Source organism: Sceloporus occidentalis, unplaced genomic scaffold (genome assembly GCF_023333645.1).
Source record: "Sceloporus occidentalis isolate IW3139 unplaced genomic scaffold, rSceOcc1.0.p SCAF_5, whole genome shotgun sequence".
Lineage (NCBI taxonomy): Eukaryota > Metazoa > Chordata > Lepidosauria > Squamata > Phrynosomatidae > Sceloporus > Sceloporus occidentalis.
Genome location: NW_028316985.1, coordinates 49,495,344 through 49,515,585, shown reverse-complemented (window position 1 = coordinate 49,515,585; position 20,242 = coordinate 49,495,344). Strand labels below are relative to the sequence as shown.

Here is a 20,242-nt window from a genome sequence, read left to right as displayed (position 1 = left end):
TCACCTCACATGGTCATACCTTCTTCCCTTGCACTACTCCAACACACTTCTTGCACTTTCCTCCCCTTTGCCTCACTTTATAACACCATGTCCCCTCCTTGCATCCCTCATCTCACCACTATCTCTGTCTGTGCCTGCATCATGAGGAAATGAAGTAAGAGAGAAACAAGAAACAGCAAGTAGTGACAGGGCAGATGAGATGGTGGATCAGCCATTTCCTCCCACCATAAGTGGTGTGAGAACCTTACTCATCTCTGGAGTGCAAGTATTTTAGCCACCTGGGAAAGGAACTGGCCCATTTTTTTGAAAATGGACTTCAGGACCCATTGCCTCTGAACATGTTCAGGAGGCTTCCCACCTTTGATGTAAATTTTCTTTCTTTTTTTAAAAAAAGGAACTTATAAATGCAATGATGTTCATATAAGTGAGAGTTGAGTGCTGTTGGGATTAGTCCTGAGTAAATGGATAGAAAGTGGACTGCTCACTAAAGAACAAAGGGAGTATTTCAATCTGCTTTATTTTATTTTATTTTAATCTACTAAAATGAACAGATGTGTTATTTCAGAGAAAGACATGGAGCTTCATGCACCCATCAGAGCCATTTCTGGGCATACTTGCAATGCAGGGACCAATGTGCTAGTTCTGGGCATATTTGCAATGCAGGGACCAATATCTGTGAAGATATTCAATATCATAATTGCTCAGTTAGAACAATGTTTTTAATTATAGATTATAATTGTAGTATGATCATAATAAATTGCTATAAATAATAATGATCAGTTATTCTAAATATGTAGTAGAGAACATTTTGTCTCAAAAGCTGGTATAATTGTTAGTAAATACAATGGAGCAGAATTTAGTGATTAGATATGATGTAGCCCCATCTTGAATTTGATTCATGATGGGTTATATTCTGCATGGACTGAGGGGTTTGGTGGTGTGAGAATGAAAGAATCACAAACTTGATAGTTTCTTTGTTTATTTGATCACAGGGAAGCACTTCTAAATTACTGCAGATGGCCAGTTGGTGGCTATGTTGAATCCTTACTATTGTGATTTCTCTTGTATTACTTGTATAGAATGTTTCTGGTCTGTTTATAAACCATTGAAACTAACATAATTTGCTTTTATGTTTACCTCCATCTCATATAATAGGACAAGGATATTTTTAAATGCTAATAGGTTGGTTTAAGTGGCTGTGAGCTACTGTTATTTGTGGAATATTTATACTTTCCTTATTTATGCTTTAAGATAACCTCGAAGCATAAGCCATTCTGTTAACTGGGAATAAACAGGAGAAAATGCTATAGGCATTGTCTTTTATAGCTGGAACTGAATACATACTTCCTCCTTTCAGATTATGCAAATCCAGATTTTTAGAGATCCCCCCTTCCACTGAGAAATACAGTAAAATATAATTGCTTCTTTCCCCCTGTGTCCCCTTAAATACTAAGATGACATTCAATTAGTATGCTAAACAAGGTGTCTCACTGTAGCCACTACTTGCATATATTAAATATAACTAATTTTTTACTTCCCAGGACAATTTCTGTCTGGTGTAATTAAGACTTTTCAAGTCTCATGAGGCATAAATGAATTTCTCCCACACCCTCTCTTTTTATGGGATGATTTTAGTACTGTACAATTCTATTTCCATGACATGCACTCGGGAGATATTTTGTTAAAAGTCATCTGATTTCTCTTGGGACAGTAATAGAAGTCTCACAATTGATCTTTCTCTGTTATGTGTATCACTTAAAGATCAAAGCTGTCATTAATTTCAGTACTTTTGTTGATGCAGAGCTAGTTCAAAGCTCTGTTCCAACCACTAGTCCTGTATTTGTACTTAGATATTAAATTGTGAGATCTAATAATAGAGGGTAAGAAAAAAATTACTCCACTCACTTGAAAATGTGACAATCTTTGCTTCATGCTTTTATCCTCATCCACATAGGCTTCCTTTTTCTGGAAAGGAGTTGGGTATGAAAGGAATAACTAGCAACATATATAAAATATTAATGGAGAATAAAAGAAAATAAATAAACCAAAATATTTGGAAAGAGATATGGGAAGAAGAATTAGGATGTAAATTTTGTGAAAATGAATGGAATAAAATTTGGAAACAAAGACATTTGAAAAACCTATTGGTACGAATTAAGGAAAATTATTTTAAGCTGATCTGGAAATGGTACTTAATGCCAGTGAAATTACATAATATAGATAATAATAATTCAAAATATTGTTGGAGAGGATGTGATGAAGTAGGATAATATATACATATGTGGTGGCAGTGTAAATATGTAAAAAAATTGGGAAACAGTAATATTAGAAATAGAAAATATTATGGATATAAGAATAGATAGAATAGATTGAAAAAGTATTAAGAAAAGAAGATGGAAAATTACCTTCACGAGATGAATTAAAATTTTGGATGGAGTATATGGATGGGAATGGTTCCGGGGAAGGGGTGCACTGAGGTGATATTTAGTATAAAATAAGTAAAATGTTAAAGCATATATTTGTATGAAGAAAGCGTAATAATTTGTATTGTAAAATTTAAAAATATTAATAATAAAAAAGGAGTTGTGTTAATTTCCACATGCTACACTTTTGATTCCCATTTCTAGACCAATACTTGGGACTATAGAAGGAGTCAGAGTAGTATAGTGGTTTGAGTGTTGGACTAGGAGTCTGGAGACCAAGGTTTGAATCTACTCAGCCGTGGAAACTCACTGGGGTAACTGTGGGCAAGTCTCAGCCTCAGAGGAAGGCAAAGACATCCTCTGAACAAATCTTGCCAAGAAAACCTGTGATAGGATCACCATAAATCAGAGATTATTTGAATGCAAACACTCATACACCCAGGACTGTTTTATGTTTTGAAACCCCAGGTATTGGCTAAGATTTTAGTTCATGATTCATTCTGCTGAAACCTGAGACAGTACAACTTAAGGACTATCTCTTCCCTCACTCTGTGTTGTTTCAAGCATATATACAGTTCTTTCAAACATTAATTCAGAGAAATGGCTGTCCAGAAGAACCTTTGAGGTGACTCTTGACCTTTTGCAACCTTTGAAGTGATCTCTTGCCAGATAGAGACTTAAGGGTGTCATCTCATTGCTTCTTTTCTTCCCTTTCTTAACAGACTGAAATAATAAAATAAGTGGATAACTTAATTCCAGAAATATGTTAACAGTGTTTCTTCCCTTTCTTTCAGGGCTATATGCTAAAAACAGACAAAGAAAAATGCAGTCATTGAAATAATGTGAAGGGTCTGTGTCTTCTTCCCCTCACACTAGTTGTTCACTTTAAGCCAGGTTTTAGTATTTTTAACTGTGATTTTTAGTGTCACTTCTACTATGGCCAATGCTTTACAATGATTTGCTTCCTCCTATAACTTTCTCAAGTTATTTTTTTTTCTGTTGTGATAAATGTTCTAATGGAGAATCCATTTAGCCCTGGGTCAAATTCCATTTCAAAGAGGTTCTTGGATGGACCCCCAGTGGCCAGCATATTCTAGCCTAAAGCTCTTGTTGCTAATCAGAAAGTCTTAGGAAAGGCAACCTTTTAAAATGCAAAAAAGCTGGGAAATTACCCAATGGCATTATCATGTGGAAAGTTTCTGGAGAATCCAAGAGGATTCAGCCCAAAGGCACGAAACTGAAGTTCCCAACCTTGGTATAGCTGAAGAAGAAGAAGAAGATTATTGTTGTTGTTGTTGTTTTTAAAAAGAAGAAGCTATGACTGTATTTCTTATCTCTTTGAATTTTACCTGATGATATCCAATGGTGGTATTCGAAGAGTTCCATAATCCTTCTTAGTTAATCCTATATTACATCATGGTTTCCATATCATTCCACTTGTCACTATATTCCTCCTCTCAGTCAATAGGTAGTGTTAACATATTTTATAATTATTTTTCATAGAGATCAGAGATGACAAACATGAAGCCCTTGAAATGCTGCTGGACTACAAAATCCAGCATTCTCCACCATTAACTATGCTGACTCATGCCATTTTAGATATGTGTCAACAATTAATAGTAGGGAGTTCTCTTTGTCATTGCCTTTTCATCAGCATATTATGTCTTTTTCTAATTAAGGTGGAGATTTGCATTGTCACACTTACAGTAACAGTGTCTACATGTTTTGCAAAGATTTACGTACCTTTCTGTAAATCAGTTAAAGTGGAATCTGTGTATATATATTTGTATATATATACTTGTATATATATATATATTGTGTGTGTGTGTGTGTTGTGTATATGTGTGTGTGTGTGTGTGTGTGTATTGCATAGATTTTTTTAATGTCACATTTTGTTTAATAATAAAAAAATAAAATAATAAAAATGTTATTTGTATACCGCCCTTCCAGTGATCAGGGCGGTGAACAACATATTACAGTTACAAATACACCACAATACATATTAAAATACAACCATATTAAAATCAAAAATTAAAACCCCATCAGCCAGCTGCCATTGCCGTCGAAGGGGGGGAAATTTAAAGAAATTTAAATCTGTTAGTCCTCATGTTTTACAAAATGAATGTATTAATTTAGAATTTCTGGAGAGGTGAGATTTACTATGTGTGAGAATTGGACCTCTGCCTTTCCTAACATACCCACGTACCCATGATAATATGTCCAGCTGAGGAATCTTTGGGTGTTGATATTTGGCCATTCTGATTTACAGTCACCACCAGAGGTGTATGCACACTACAGTTAAAGCTCTTGGTTGCTACTTTAACTGCCATAGGCCCATTCTATGTTGTTATTATTAACTGCCCTTGAGTTCATGGTGATTCTGTGGATGAGACATGAACATGGTGACCCCTGTCCTCTGCTGCTCTGCTCAGCCTTGCAGGCTCAAGCATTTTGCATCTCTGATTGAATCCAAGCACCTGGCATGTGGTCTTCCTTTCTTTCTACAGCTCTCTATCTTTCCTAGCATCATTGTCTTTTCCAGTGATTCATGCCTTCTCACACTGCGGCCAACGTGAGACAACCTCAATTTATTTATCCTGGCTTCCAGGCAGAGATCGGACTTGATCTGTTCTAGAATCCATTTGTTTGTCTTCTTGGCCATCCATGGTATTCTCAGTGTTCTTCACCAGCACTGATTGAAGCTCACTCACATCACAAATGAGTTGATTTTCTTTCTATGGACTTTCTTCACTGTCCAGCTCTCACATCTTTACATGGCCGTGGAGAATACAGTAGTTTGCACAATCCTCTCTTTGGTGTTCAGAGTTATATCTTTACACTTTAAAATCTTGCTCACTTCCTTCATAGTTGCCCTTTCCATTCCTCCTCTTCTTCTAATTTCATGGCTGCAGTCTCCATTTTGATCAATAAATGATCCAAGAGATTAGAATTCCATGACTATTTCAATTTCCTCCTTATCTAGAATGAATTGTTGTAGATCTTCCATGGTCATTATTTTAGTTTTCTTAATGTTCAGCATCAATCCTATCTTGGCACTTTCATCCTTGATGTTCTTCAGTAATTTTCAAGGCCTTTGTTGGTTTCTGTTAGTAATATTGTGTTGTCTGTGTATCCTAGGTTGCTAATGTTCTTTCCTTTGATCTCCACTCCTCTTTCCTCTGATTTTAAGCCTGCTCTGCATACAATATTTTCTGAATACAGGCTGAATCCAGATAGTTAGATTGATAGATTAACACCAATATTAAAATTGTTACACTGGCTAACAATTAGCTTCCGGGCGCAATACAAAGTGTTGGTTGTTACCTTTAAAGCCCTACATGGCTCGGGCCCGAGTTACTTAAGGGAACGCCTCTCCCTGCACAATCCACCCCGCACACTCAGAACTTCAGGGAAGAATTTTCTGGAATACAAAAAAAAAAAAAAACAGATTCATAACTACTTCCCAAAAAGCATTTACAGCCGCAGTCCCTAAATTATGGAACAGCTTACCGGAAGAGATTCGCCTAATTACATCATTAGACGACTTTAAGAAGGCATTAAAGACGGATCTCTTCCGGCGAGCGTACCCATCCGACCTGGTCTGATAATATGGAAAAACAGATGCTCCAGATGCGCTGTTTCCCATATTGCGACACCCTGGCTGACTGGCACTGTTGATATTGATGTTGATATTGCATTCATTATGTAAGGTTGTTATATAATGCTGTTTTAAATTTGCTGTTTTAAACTGTCGTGTATCTTGTATTTATGACATTGTGATCCCGCCTCGATCCGCAGGGAGAGGAGGGAAATAGAAAAATAAAAATTATTATTATTATAGGTAGGTAAGCAGGTATTTAGATAGGTAGATAGGTAGATATGGAGAGATTGGTCAGCGAGCAACTTATTGCTAGAGGAACTATTATAGGAACTGCCAATCCGCTTCCGGGCGCAATATAAGGTGTTGGTGATGACCTATAAAGCCCTAAATGGCTTGGGCCCAGGATACCTGAAGGACCGCCTCTCCCCATACATTCCGTCCCGCACCCTCAGAACATCTGGGCAGCAACTACTTAGGGCCCCCGGGGCTAGGCTTGTCTCCACCACTAGGAAGACATTCTCCATCGCCGCCCCGGCCCTTTGGAATACGCTGCCCATAGAGCTCCGCTCGGCCACCTCCCTGGCCCAATTCAGGAGGGAGTTAAAGACCTTCCTTTTTAATGTTGCATTCCCCGATTAAAGTCCAATAGGCCTCCCTCCTCTTCACTGGCAAGGGGATTGGCTAACTTGGGGCTTTTCTGTTTTTTATTGAATTTGTATTGTATTGATGCTTTTATTGTATTGTTTTAATGTGTTGTTAACCGCCCTGATCTGTTGGAAGGGCGGTATATAAATAAAAATTTTATTATTTATTTATTTAATTTTTTTGTGAGAGATCTCTAGTACTGAAGTTTAGGCTATGTGTATTAGACATCTCTAGAAGAAAATTCGCAATTCCTCAATACTCAACAAATCCCAGGACTCCATGGGACAGGACAGTTAAAGTTGGATCAATTTTTTATAATTGTGAAATGTGTATACATCACAGAGGTCTTGGAAGAGCTTATTGAGTCCCTTCAAATGAAGTGTATCCTTAGAGAAGGTTATCATAAAGTATTTGGATGGTGAAGAATAGAAGGAAGAGTATGATAGATCAGGGAAATTGAATGCTCCATACAGGACACAGTGGAAATCAATTTGTACCTCTCTACATCTGGTTTCTCATGTCCTAAATGTTTGATTTAGGAAAAAAACCTAGTTTTTTGAATATATTGGACATTTCAACATTAAGTAACATTTACTGATCTAAAGATGTTAGTGAGGTTAGTGAAAGACATTGCTTTATATTATGTGATCTTGCCAATTGGAGGTCCACTTTTGATTAGAAGTTACTGCCAGGCTTAATTTTAATTTAGAAACATTAGTGCAAACCTCGGCACATGTAGTTTGTATTCAATATTTTTTTTTTAAAAAAATGGTTGGATATATCTTGGAATTAATACTTCAAGGTACTTCTTTATTAGTTGGAAACATTTTTGAGCACATAAGCACTTTTTCAATGACTGCATGAGGGATTTAAAACACATTCAGCACATACTCAGTCCGCATAAATGGACAGTGTAAGAAGAGAGATTTATATTTTTTGTAGAAAACTCTCAGACTTTACAGACCTTAATATTCTGAATCTACTGCTTCAAAATATCTGTTTGCTTCAAGTTGCTAAGGAGACTCTAGAGTTACAAAAATTGATTTAGTTTAACAAAAAATGAGTAATTCACTGAGGTAAAACGTTTCAGCTGAGATCTTTTTTCTGATTTTAACTATGCTTTTTCTATTTCACAAGATATGATGCTGCTTTTATGTATATGTATAGAGGTGGGGTGGTGGTAAATTGTAACACCTTGAAATAGATGCAAGGATAAAAAGGGATACAGAAATTGGCATACCTCTCTGTTAAAAACCTTATTTCTCTGTTTGAACATCAAAGGACCTGCAGCTTAAGTTTTTTAGTATGCTACTACAGCTGTTAGTATCAGCACAGAGAGCAATGTTCATATTTACAAATTGAAAGTTTGTAGATAAATAAGTAGATAAATAACAATCACATATATTCATAGGGATTCAGAGATCAGTTATAGAATTTCTGGCAGCGCAGCTAGGACCAGGGTTGGCAAAGTGCAGCCTGTGGGTTGCATGTGGCCCCATTTTGCAGCCTCCCAGAAGCCCCTCGTGGAACAGAAATTAAACTTTTCAATCAAAAAGCTGCCAAAACCAGTTTTAAAACACTGTGATTTGGGACCCTTTCCAACTGTACCCAACCCCCCTAGTGCTGAACACCCCCCCCCATTGGCCCTAAATCAGTCACAATTGGAGACCTGATGGTGCAGTGGTTAAATGCCTGTACAACAGCCATTCACTCATAAACCACAAGGTTGTGAGTTCAATACCAGCCAGGGGTTCAGGGTTGACTCAGCCTTGCATCCTTCCAAGGTCGCTAAAATGAGTACCCAGCTTGTTGTGGGCAGTTAGCTTACAGTTGTAAACTGCTTAGGGAGTGCTCAACTGCACTGATAAGCAGTATAGAAATATACCTGCTATTGCTATTGCTAATTGGAACTGGAAGTGATGTCACATCATTTTTTATTGCATCATGTCTGCTAGTTTCACCTTCTGGGTGGGGTGCAGGGCTGAAAAATGGCCCACACTCACCCTCCAGTTGCTCATCTGCAGTTGCAGTTGCCTAGGGTAATTTTCAGGGGCAGATATATTTTGTAGAAAATCTAAGGGCCCAAACAGACAGGCCAAATGAAGCAGCTTTGGGCTACTTTGGAGGAGCTTTAGCATGGCTTCTGGCTTCTTAGGATGCGTGTGTCATTGAAACAGCACACCTCCAAAGTGGCTCGAAACTGCTTCGTTTGGCCTATCTATTCGGGCCCTAAATCTTTATAGTTATGTATCATTCGTATGCAGATGGCAGCCAGGTCTAGATTTGGTTAACAATGTATTATGGAACATCTGTCTGGAGGCTTTCTGTACAAGGCAGAAGGTATAAAAGACATCTTTTTATATGGTTTTGTCTACAGAATCTTAATGTGGTCTAACTGCACTATGAATTCTTAGGAGATCTGTATTTGTATTATATTGTGTTTTCTCATCTGTGTTATATGTTGCCTGAAGCTTTGGAATGATGAGAATTAAAAAAAATTGATGTAGTAAATAGTTAAATTGTATCAGATTATATAAGTGTCTTGTTTCCATCAATGTAGTTCATTAAGCTCCCATGTTTCCTATTAGGGTCTAATTGGTGTACAATTTTACACTGCAGGAGAAGCCTATATGAGACTCAGCAGATTACCTGAAGCAGAACACTGGTATGTGGAATCCCTGCGCTCCAAAACAGATCACATCCCTGCTCATCTCACATATGGAAAACTCCTGGCTTTAACGGTGAGTTTAACCAGCAGAACAGTAACATTTGCATTTTCAGAGACACATTGCCACTTTTCAAGACAGACACCAATCTTTATTAAGGCTGTCTGGGTAGGAAGATAAGCATTCCTCATAATTTGCTTTTAATTCAGTAAATGAACAAGTTAATGACCACTATGGTTTCTATAGAAAGCATTGTTTCTTTCCCCAACTTCTCTAGAAATCATCGAACCCTATTCCTCAGTCTCCATCCATCACTGAATGCAGAGAAGGAACTGGGTGTTCCCTTGTTTCTCTGAACCAGAGAGAGGTTCTGAGTCTGAATGAGCATTGTTCTCTACATCCCATATGTAGTCAGGTTGGAATTAAACCCTTGCCTTTCCCCAACAATGTAGTGGAGCTAAGGCTTCATAGGCTAGGATAAAAATCTCAGAACTTTCTGATTAGAAAGAACTGTGACATGATATGCCCATTCCACTGTTCTTACATTTTAAATACCTATATTGTATAATGTATATGCTAATTTACTTAGCTTTATGATTTTAGTGTGAGATTACATTATATGTGTCTAAGCTATTTTGTGAAAGGTTCTGTATCTTAAACTGAGTGGCAGAACAGTGGAAGAATTCTATTTTGCTTTTTACAAAATAAATCCAGCCCAATCTATATTTTAGTACAATGGCTGGTGAGATTATAATTGCCCAGCCTAAAGTCAACTGTGAAAAGTATTTCACAACCCACAAGTCAAGTCATATTATGGATTCATATGTAAAAATTATAACTCACCAGGGTATATTTTTCCAGAAAGCCATAAGAACAGGAAAATTTAGTGGTTAAGACATATGAGTAGTGGCTCAGCTAGTTGAATAATTGGAAAGCAGCCAATTCTGGGCCAAAGCCTCGGTTTTCATTTTATTTATTTTTCCAGAAACTGTCGAGGTATATTGCACTACGATCATGCTATTCTAAACGCCTTAAAATCTCTGAGGCCAGTTTAAGTGAATTGCTTAAGGGTAAACCAACAAAGAATGTTGTGGCACCTTAAAGATTGATATATTATGCCATATGTATATATTTTCTAAGGTGCCTCCAGATATCTTTTTCTGCTGCAGATAATACTAGCCCAGCACAATAGTTCTGGGAGCAGTTTGTGGCCAATAGCTATTAAAAGTCTCTCTAATCTAGTTCATCACCTAGTAGTGCATAAAGCTCAAGCAGAACACCAAAGATCCTTTCCTGATTTTTCTCATTTGGCCTTCAGAGTATCTTGAGTTTTCCTTCCAGACCTATTTTATCCTTGCAGTTCATTATCTCAATGATGGTGGTTGTTGTTGTTTTTAATAAGTTTACCTCTTTCTGCAGTTTATGTCTAGCAAGATTTAATCTGCACTGCAGAAATAATGCAGTATTCCATAGTACTGAGTTTTAATAGTTAAAGCAGTGGTAAACTGTATTATTTCTGCAGTGCAGATTAGATCCAAATCTCTGGACACAGGACATTCTAGAGAAGGACCTCACTAGATGGTCCCAAGCTGGACTTAGTTCCACAAGAGAATCTATCATGCCTCGAGGAGCCTAGACCCAAACCATATAGTTGTTAATGTATCAGGCAGTATTATGAATTACACATATAAAATCAATGATGTTCCTTCAACCATGGTGAAATATGTCCCATATAGCCTATGCTGTCTAGCAGCCCAAGGGCTACTTGAGAGAGCCAGCATGGTGAAGTGGTTGGAGTGTTGGACTAAGACTTTGAGTTTATTTTGCCATCATTAGTGGCAAAGTTATTTAGCAAAAAGCTTAAAACATGAATATTTCTGTAGCAGCTGATAGCTTTTCCTAAATTTAGTTATTTTTGCAAACTGGCATCTGTCAACCCTATTTCCAATGAAATTGGCCATATGCCTAAAAATTATATGTAAAATTATATTTGCACAGAATTTGCTATCCAACTGCAGTATATTTGTCTGCTTGCCAGAATCTTGTAACTCTAATTATGAAACAGAAGGCACTCTCCATTTAAAATAAATGCATCTTAACAACATCCAGAGAATATGTGACATTGTTTGTTTATTTCTTGGTGGCAACATGGAAGATTGTAATTAGCGCCTTCCAGCCACATATTTTTTTCAGGCTTCTTACAGAAATGTGGTGACCAAATGTGATGAATTAGGAGGGTTTCATGAAAGGCCAGAAGTGCCTTCTTCTTATGTTATGAAGAAATAGTCAAATACAAAACAGTCACTCATTGTTTTATTAAGTTATTATTTTTATGCAGTTGCCATCCAACTGTACAACACTAATATGAATAGTCTGTAATCCAACTGTGGCTTTTTAAGAATGGTTGGCCCCCTGTTAAATTCATATTTGCTTTTAACATGCAACATTTTTTATAATGCAAATAGCCCTTTATTTGAGATTGTGATGATTAATTTTGGGATTATCGCAAGTATGGAGGAGAAGTTATCACCTGTGCCTTTCAGTGTGGCTGTCAATGTTGACAAAAAGGAGTCTTCATCAGAGCCAAAACAAAAGAGGAAAGAATTAAATTCCCTCTGTTTGCTGTGCTCCCTTTAATTATCACCACCACAACACTGTTATTTGCATTTTTAAAAATGTGCTTTTTAAATGCAGAGATCTATATAACCTCGTATCCAATTTGGCCTCAAGTCATTCTTAATAAGACTCAGAGACAGTAATTGTATCATGTTGTTGTTGTTGTTGTCTAACTGTTCATCAAGACCTTTTCCATGCATTATTGTTCCCTATGTTTTCTCTCTGCCTTGGGACCATTTCACACTACATTGTTTATGCATATGCTTACAAAAATTTAAGTAAGAAAATACTCTTAATGGATTTTAAAAATCCAAAATTTGACTATAGCAAAGTGAATGTGCAGACATCAGACGTCAGGTACACAAATCAGGAAACCAGGCTTGGCCACACATTCACAACAACTTTCAGCTTCATGATGTGAAACTGGCTTTATATGTGTGTGTTATGAACTAATGTGGGGATCACATCAACCTAATGAACTGAGAATGCTGATAGTGGGCACTGGACAGCATAGGCAACCCAAAGAGTTCACCTCCAGATCATGTAGTTTCCATTTTCAGGTGATTAAATATAATTAGTGGATCATTTTTGATAGATATTTGAAATCACTGGCTATGTAAACATCCATTAATTTTTTTTGGAAACCAGGTGCTGGGAGTATATAGGTCTCCAAATGTTGTTAAATTCTAACTCCCAAGAGCAACATATATAAGCCAGGAAAACATATTTGTTCCTTTCCCTAATTGAGGTGGACAAAGTGTGGGTTGCATTTGGCCCCGGTGGTGTTTCTGTTTGCTTCAGAATGACCCCAAATGCCCTCTAGTGGTTATAGGTACAATTTTTAAACGAGATGAACAGGAAGCCAATTTTGGGTCATTTCCTGTGAGGAAAAATCCTCTTTAGGATCTAAAATGGTCCCAGCAATGTGGTGAAAATGACCTCCAAAAACATAATTTTATGTACAACCCTCCAAAGCCTCCTTATGGGTAGCCCCCTAGCTTCTGACAGATGTTATTTTGTACCTTAAATGGTTGTTCACATAGAGCAGAGTGGGCAACTTGTGGCCCATCAGCCGTAGCCTGCCTAGCTAATGAAGCATTGCGAGAATTGCAGTCAAGCAATATCTGGAGAACAGCCTTCTTTCCTCACTGCTATTTTGATGTAGCACAGATCAAGACATCTTATCATGTAACTGTTACTTGCCATGTAATCGTGTCTCCCTGTCACAGTCACTGTGTTTAACTGAAGAGAGGAAGTTTTAATGTTTTCTTAAATGTGAAACATTCATATAGAAAACAAGCCTGATTGGGAAAGTAAACTGATGGTTTGCTGTCAGTGTGTGTGTGTGAATCACTACAATTGCATTAACTTCTCCCACTAACAGCTTAGAATTCTAAATTGTCCAATGGCTTAAAGTATGCCAGCTGGCGCACCTGAACACAGACCCCAAGTTCTCCCTAGCTGTCAATGTATACTGGTGTTAATGGAAAAACCAGAATAGACACTAATAGAGGAAGGCATATTCCTACAGAGTTTCTTCTTCCTTGCATGCAGATTTTATAGCATTTTAATCAAAGAAAAATGTCAGCCTATTTGAATAAAATGACACATTTTATTGAATAATTGGATTTTCTTCTTTTCAATTATTCCCTGGGTTCCATTATTTTAAAAGGTTTTTCAATCAGAAAGCTCAGTGGTATATATCTAGCATTACTCAGTGGATTAGCCTAAGGCCACTAGAATATTTTTCCGCTGTTCAAGAGCAATGCTAATGGCATTACCTTTATTTCTATAAGGAAACACTGGGAAATGATAACAGTTCTGGTAATATTTGTTTTATTTACAAATGGGCAAATAGAAGCAAACAGATACTCCTTAGAGACCAATTTGCCCAGCCCTTCCCAGGCTACACACACCATTGTGTTTAACACCATATATCTGGCATTTCTCTGCCTCTCTCTCTCATTCTCTACTCTCAAAAATGCCCGCAAAAAATCTTCCCAGTGCTAATCTCAGCCCATCACTCCTGCAGGTGAATTGCTCATTCCTTTCTCATTAAAGGAATATCTAAGGGTCTCTTCAATTTCCTGACTCCAGTGAGCAGAATTAGATTCAGTGGGGCTGATCTTCAAATTTATTTTTAAATGATTAAATAAAAATTCAGTCTGGCAATATAACAGTGCTGTGTTGTAGATGTGTTTGATGTAAAAACAGCAAACATGACTGGAGAAAAAAAAACCTGATGTTGTAGTATGAATGTTAGGCTAGGGTTCTGGCAAAAACAGGACCTGAATCCCCACTCAGCCTTGGAAACCTATTCTGGGCAAGTTACACTCTCTCTGCCTTAGAGTACGGCAGTGCCAAGCCTCCTCTGAGTAAATCTTGTTAAGAAGACCCTATGATAGAGTAGCCATAAATTGGAATTTATTTGGAATTATGTGACTTAAAGGCACGTAACAACAACAAGAAGAAGTACAATGTTGTGATCTAGAGACACCTAGGGAAAAGAAGGTAGCAATTTGTACAGATTTACCTCTGCCTTCTACTTCCAAATATTAAAATGGAGTAGGAAATGAATTAGGGTGGCTTGAATGGGATCCCACCTCATCCTGCTTATCATCTCTCTCTCCTTTCAATGACCAGGTTTGAAAAGAAAAGAACCAAATAGGTCTAAGATGATCTTTTGTCATTTGGTCCTACTACTGCCTTGTGCTGTCATCTCATAAGTCTGCTGGAGATGATAATAGTATGAGCCTGTATGGAACCAGATGGTCAAGAAGACATTTTAAAAACACCCAGGATCACCCATGGGATCACACTATGGAAGTACTAATAGAAAGGCAAATTTGAGATGAAACTAGGGCTCCACAAACTTTTGGCTGGGGGAGGTTTTTTTAAAATAAAAAATAAAAATCCACATTTGTCCTAACCTGGCAACAGAATATAACATTGCCCACGGTGAGCATAGATAGTGCTCTGTGAATTTCTCCTAATACAAATGGTGCACAGTTTAGGAAAAGCTGGCTTTAATCTTTTGTTGATCTTCAGTATACTTCACATGTCATATTTTGAGCAGAAAATATTTTAAGATGTATCTAAACACTGGTCCATCATAAAAACAAAATCATTGCTTCAAGAAGCACCTAAACAGAGAAACAAAGGGATCCATTTCTCATTACTGATTACATATGTAGTAATATCTCTGGTTACATATGTGGTTATATTTTTTCCACTCCTATAGAGACTGGAAAGAATATTTGAAAAGTGGGTTCTCAAATGTAATAAGCCAACAACCGACAGGGAAAATCCTAGATAAGTGAGAATCCTCATCATTCAAGGTTTTTATTTTGTTTTGTATTGGCATAGAAAACAGATTTTGTGTACAGAAGATGCAGGTTCCTCTAAAGGAAACTTGTTTTCTATACAGAAGTGTTATTTTCTGCATAACAAATTCTGTGGAGGAAACCGTTTTTCTGCATAGAAAGTGCCATTTTCTGAGCACACATACACTTATTTTTGCATGAAGAGTAAGAAACTGGCAAAACCATTTTTGAGTATTCCTTGCTGAGCAAAACCCTACTAAATTCATGGGATTACCATAACTCAGCAAGCAACTTGAAGGCATATGTACACAAATGCCTAAGTGAGAATAGTCTTTGATAACTGTACAGCTTTATTACAATGAGGATAAAGCTGTACAGTTTATAATAAATAAAACCTTTATTAGTATTATTTATTTATTTATTTATTTATTTATTTATTTAGTTTATCTATTTATTTATTTATAAGCCACCTTTCTCCCAAGATGGGACCCAAGGTAGCTTCCAAAACAACACATTAAAAATATTTATAAACACGTTTTTAAACCAATTTAAAATCCCTACATTAAAACACTATAAAACTGTTTGCAAATCATATGAAAAAGTGCAAAACAAAGTCTAAGTGAAAGGTGCTCTGAGAACAAACCATGAAAAATGGAAAGCCACTTTCATTAGATAAGAAAACTTACAGGAAATTAGAGGATAGGTTTTGGCACTGTGCTTCAAGAAGATGATTATGGTACTCTGAGTGGATGGGGAAATATTTGGCATTGCTTTTTTGGCTTCATAGAAATAACTCTGCAGTCAGAAACATCATAGGCAAGGAGGAAATCTGGTGAACTATACCCTTTTTCTAGAAATAGAAATTGGTGTGTTCAATGAGCCTTGATAATTAGCCAGCCAAGACTAATAGTGTTTGTCTGATTCAGGTTAATGACACAAAAGATGTAAATGTTCATTCAGTCAGTATTAGCAACGTGTTCTAATCTAACCTTGCAGTTTCAGGGACCTGCAGATGAATGCTTTTGACAGGAAAGTTTTGCAACAGGGCGATGAATGCCTATTTGGACTTTTAATTTGTTGTATCCAGTCCAAATTATTCTCATAATTCTGCCAGGATGTATGTACTATTTCTTCTTTTCTATTTTTCTTTTTCTGAAATTTGTTTAAATGTTTATTTCACTTGTAAGGTTCCTATGGGTTCAATGAAACATTTAGTTCAACTATAGGTTGGGCAGGATAGACACTCTCAACATGGAATTCTTGATCTTTCTAAAGACAGCTACTGGCATTCAAACATTTCATTTTAGTTGCAATGCTCCCCATGCATTCTCTTTCATAATCTTGTTTAGCATTTTACCCCTTGTTCTGACTTCACTTCAAACCTCTGGAGGTGCTGTGAATCGTAAATGAAACCAGAAGGCAGGAAGAAAAAGCATAGAGGCATTATAAACTGGGTGAACCTTAAATGTTAGCTTTCACTGTATGTAGAAAGGTGCAGATAATTTTACACTGTTGGAAAAGACATGCTGTCAGGCAACTGCCTTATCTCATGGGAATCTGGAGCACAAAGGAGCTTGTGTCATGGGAATAATTCATTTAACCCATTTTCCACCATCACTTACTAACCAGAACATTGATCCAGACCTAGCTTTGAGGTGAGCTAAACAGAACATAGCCAGAGCAAAGCCTGGGAAAGTTACTTTTCAAGACCAGAAACTCCAGAATACTGTAAGTGTCATAGAGAGAATTTCCACATTCACCAGCTGGAAACAGTCCCATAGTCAGTGCCAGGAAACCCAATAATATGTAGCTTCAAATGTAGAGTCAGTAGAGGAACACAGTCTTCCTCCTTAGTTCCACAGTCTGCATCAGCCAGGGTCTAAAACACACTTCAGAAATAATCCAGTTTGAGACCACTTTAACTGCCCTGGCTCCATGCTAGGGAATCCTGGGAATTGTGGTTTATTGTTGCACAAGAGCTCTCTGACAGGGAAGGCTAAGTACAGTATCTTAGAAAACTAGTTCCCAGAATTCCCTAGCACTGAGCCAGGGCAGTTAGAGCGGTCTCAAACTAGATTATTTTTGCAGTGTGTTTTGGACCTAGAAAAGGGCACATATAAATGAGAAAGTTATATGCTGTGTGTATTTTTGTGTTTGTGTCTATAAAGTATATATTTGTATGTACATGTGTGTGTATCTGTGTGTACCCCCAAACAAAGGAGTGGGAAAGGCAGTGTATTAAAGCTTGAATTAACTACTCCTGCTTGGCTCTGCCTTGGATACAGCCAGTTTATAAAAGTTACAATGTTTTTTGTGTATGAAGATAAATAGATACTGATGGTTTTTAATTTTACAGACAATATGAATATGCATATGAGGAAGTAGACATAAGTATACGAAAGCTTATGGTAGTGACTTCTTTCTTTCTCTCATTGTCTCAGATGTATTAGAAGATCCCTTTGCAGACAAACATGGCCATGTCCTTGAATATGAATAAAAAGATCTTGATAACTTCTGCTACAACACAAAGTTTAATTCTGTCATTTGTGTTTCTTCTGAGCTACCAATTTTTGCATTTCCCAAAAGGTATACCTATGTTAGTTTGTTGCAATTACAGCAAAGTGTACTTTAAAAGCCAACAGATTTTATCATCAGCCCTCTGTATCCACAGATTCTGCATTCGTAAATTCAACCATTCAAGCCTGAAAATGTTTTTTTAATCCAAAAAGCAAATCTTGATTTTGCCATTTTATATAAAGGACCCCATTTACTATCCAATTGTATATAATGTAACATGAGCACCCACAGAATTAGATACCCACAGGGGATCCTGGAACCAAACCCAACTAATACCTAGGGCTCATTGTATAATGACACTGTTAAAATTGTTAAAGTAGCTCAAGACACTTTCCTGTAGTTACAACAAACTAACATGGCTACTCCTTGGGGGAAGTGCAAAATTGATCACTCAGTAGAATTAAATTTTAAGTTCTAGCAGAAGTTATCATTTAGGGGAAATATAGAATACTACAATTTTTTCCAGTTGTAGAAACTTTTCTTGCCTATTCATACAGTAGGTACAAGTCAAAATTGTAAAGATACATTGGCCAATAAACCATCTGTGTCTGCATTTTCTTTTTCTTAAGGGTCGTAAGAATGAAGCTGAAAGGTATTTCTTGAAGGCAATTCAACTAGATCCCACAAAGGGAAACTGTTACATGCATTATGGTAAGTTTACAATGGATAACATTTCTTTACGAATTCCTGCTTACTGATCTCCCTGAGATTTAAAGATTTTTGTACTGCTACTGAGAGGATGTTGTTTAAAATTTTTAAAAAATATATAAACATTAAAAGTTCCAGTATGTAACCTCATGGCCCTGGAGACTAGCTGCCTGCTCTCTGTGAAGAGAACAGTAGTGGTGCATACCCTGTGTAAAAATGAAAACAGGAGCCCTAGTAGGTGAAAACTTGGGCATCAGAACAACAAAAAAGAGTTCTTCCCTATCTTTCTGTAATTGCATGACATTCAAGTGAAACTTACAGAATTGCTGGCTCTCCAAAAAGAAAATGGAAGAAGATCAATAGTTAGTGCTGAAAGGTTCATTGGCATCTTTGTTATTTCTGGGCTACTGATTTTAGACCTTTGTGGTGCTGGGCAAGCAAATCAATATTAGTCCACAATATATATGAGTTTAAGACAGCTGAGATTCTAATTTTTTTTTAAGATCATATATCTGGACTTCTTGAACGATGAAGAGTTTAGTTTTGCCCTAAGAGAGATAACCCCTGAATGAATGCGTGCCTCAGCAGAAGAAAGGCTGTACACCCTTGCTGCAGATAACAGAACTGTGGGAATTGTTAAATAGGGAGAATAGTGCTTTCAGTGAGATAGTACAGATTTAAAATCAAACTCCCCTCTACATACTCTTTCAGAAAGCAGATGAAAAGTTCCCTGTTTCACCTAGGCTTGCTTATCTGATCGATCTCTTATTGACTAGCTTTTTGGCCAAATACTCACCTTGTGTGTCTTTTACTATACAATTTTTTAGGGTTTGTATATGCTTAGGTTAGATAGTGGGTGGGTTAACACATCACAGTAGGGTCGCATCTTATGAGCAAAGCAAAACTAGTTTAATATGCTTGTGCTCACTCCCCCTTGGTTCCTGAATAAAACACACCCAACATCCAAACAAGGGATTCTGGCTTTGTCTCTCCACAGAGAAGTAAGAGTGATAAGTCACCAGTAAACTATAGCAATGTGATTTTTAGTTTGATTAGGGAGAGACAAGCAAGACTTCCTGGTCTGTATGGCATGATAAACCACAGACATGAAGTTCATATGTGTGGTCACCTACAGTACATAATCTTGTATAAGTCGACCTCATGTATAAGTTGAGGGTAGGTTTTTGGGGCAAAATCATGAATTTTGATATGACTTGTGCATATGTCGAGGGTCAAACTCAGGGGCATGGAACAAAGGATCTAAAAGGAGGGGGGGAAACACTACTTTGCTCCCTCCTTCTCCCTCTCTGGACCTCTCCCAAGGGTCACAATCTGGACATGAAAAATGTTGACATAAACCTCCAATTTCCCTTCGTCCCCACAGCTTTCCCCAAGGCTGATGGCTTGCAAAAAAAGGGGACAGAGACCTCCAATTTCCCTCTCTTCCCCACAACTTTCTCCAAGGTTGATGGCTTACGAAAAGGGGAACACAGACCTCCAATTTCTCTCTTCTCTTTCCTCCTTCCATTCTCCACAGTTTCCCCAAGGCTCAGAGAATTATTACCATATTGACCCATATATGTCTACCTAGGATTTTGGAGCCCAATTTTCAGCTTAATTTTTTTTTTTTTACTTATAAACAAGTATATACGGTAGATATAATTTTATGAATGTTGAAAATGGATCCCTAAAAATAGTATGAAGGAGGAGCTTGGAGTAGGAACTGTTGTATATGAAGGTAAC

General features: G+C 37.2%; 1 protein-coding gene across 3 annotated transcripts in view; it reads left to right on the top strand.

Moving 5' to 3' along the window:
• Positions 1-20,242, top strand: part of TMTC2 (transmembrane O-mannosyltransferase targeting cadherins 2) — a 239,196-nt gene that overhangs the window by 181,797 nt on the left and 37,157 nt on the right. For all 3 annotated transcript variants that reach the window (XM_089524013.1, XM_089524014.1, XM_089524015.1), the window contains exons 8-9: positions 9,289-9,410; positions 18,421-18,502. In XM_089524013.1, coding sequence (XP_089380139.1) covers positions 9,289-9,410; positions 18,421-18,502 — 204 coding nt within the window. The remainder of the gene's footprint in view (positions 1-9,288; positions 9,411-18,420; positions 18,503-20,242) is intronic.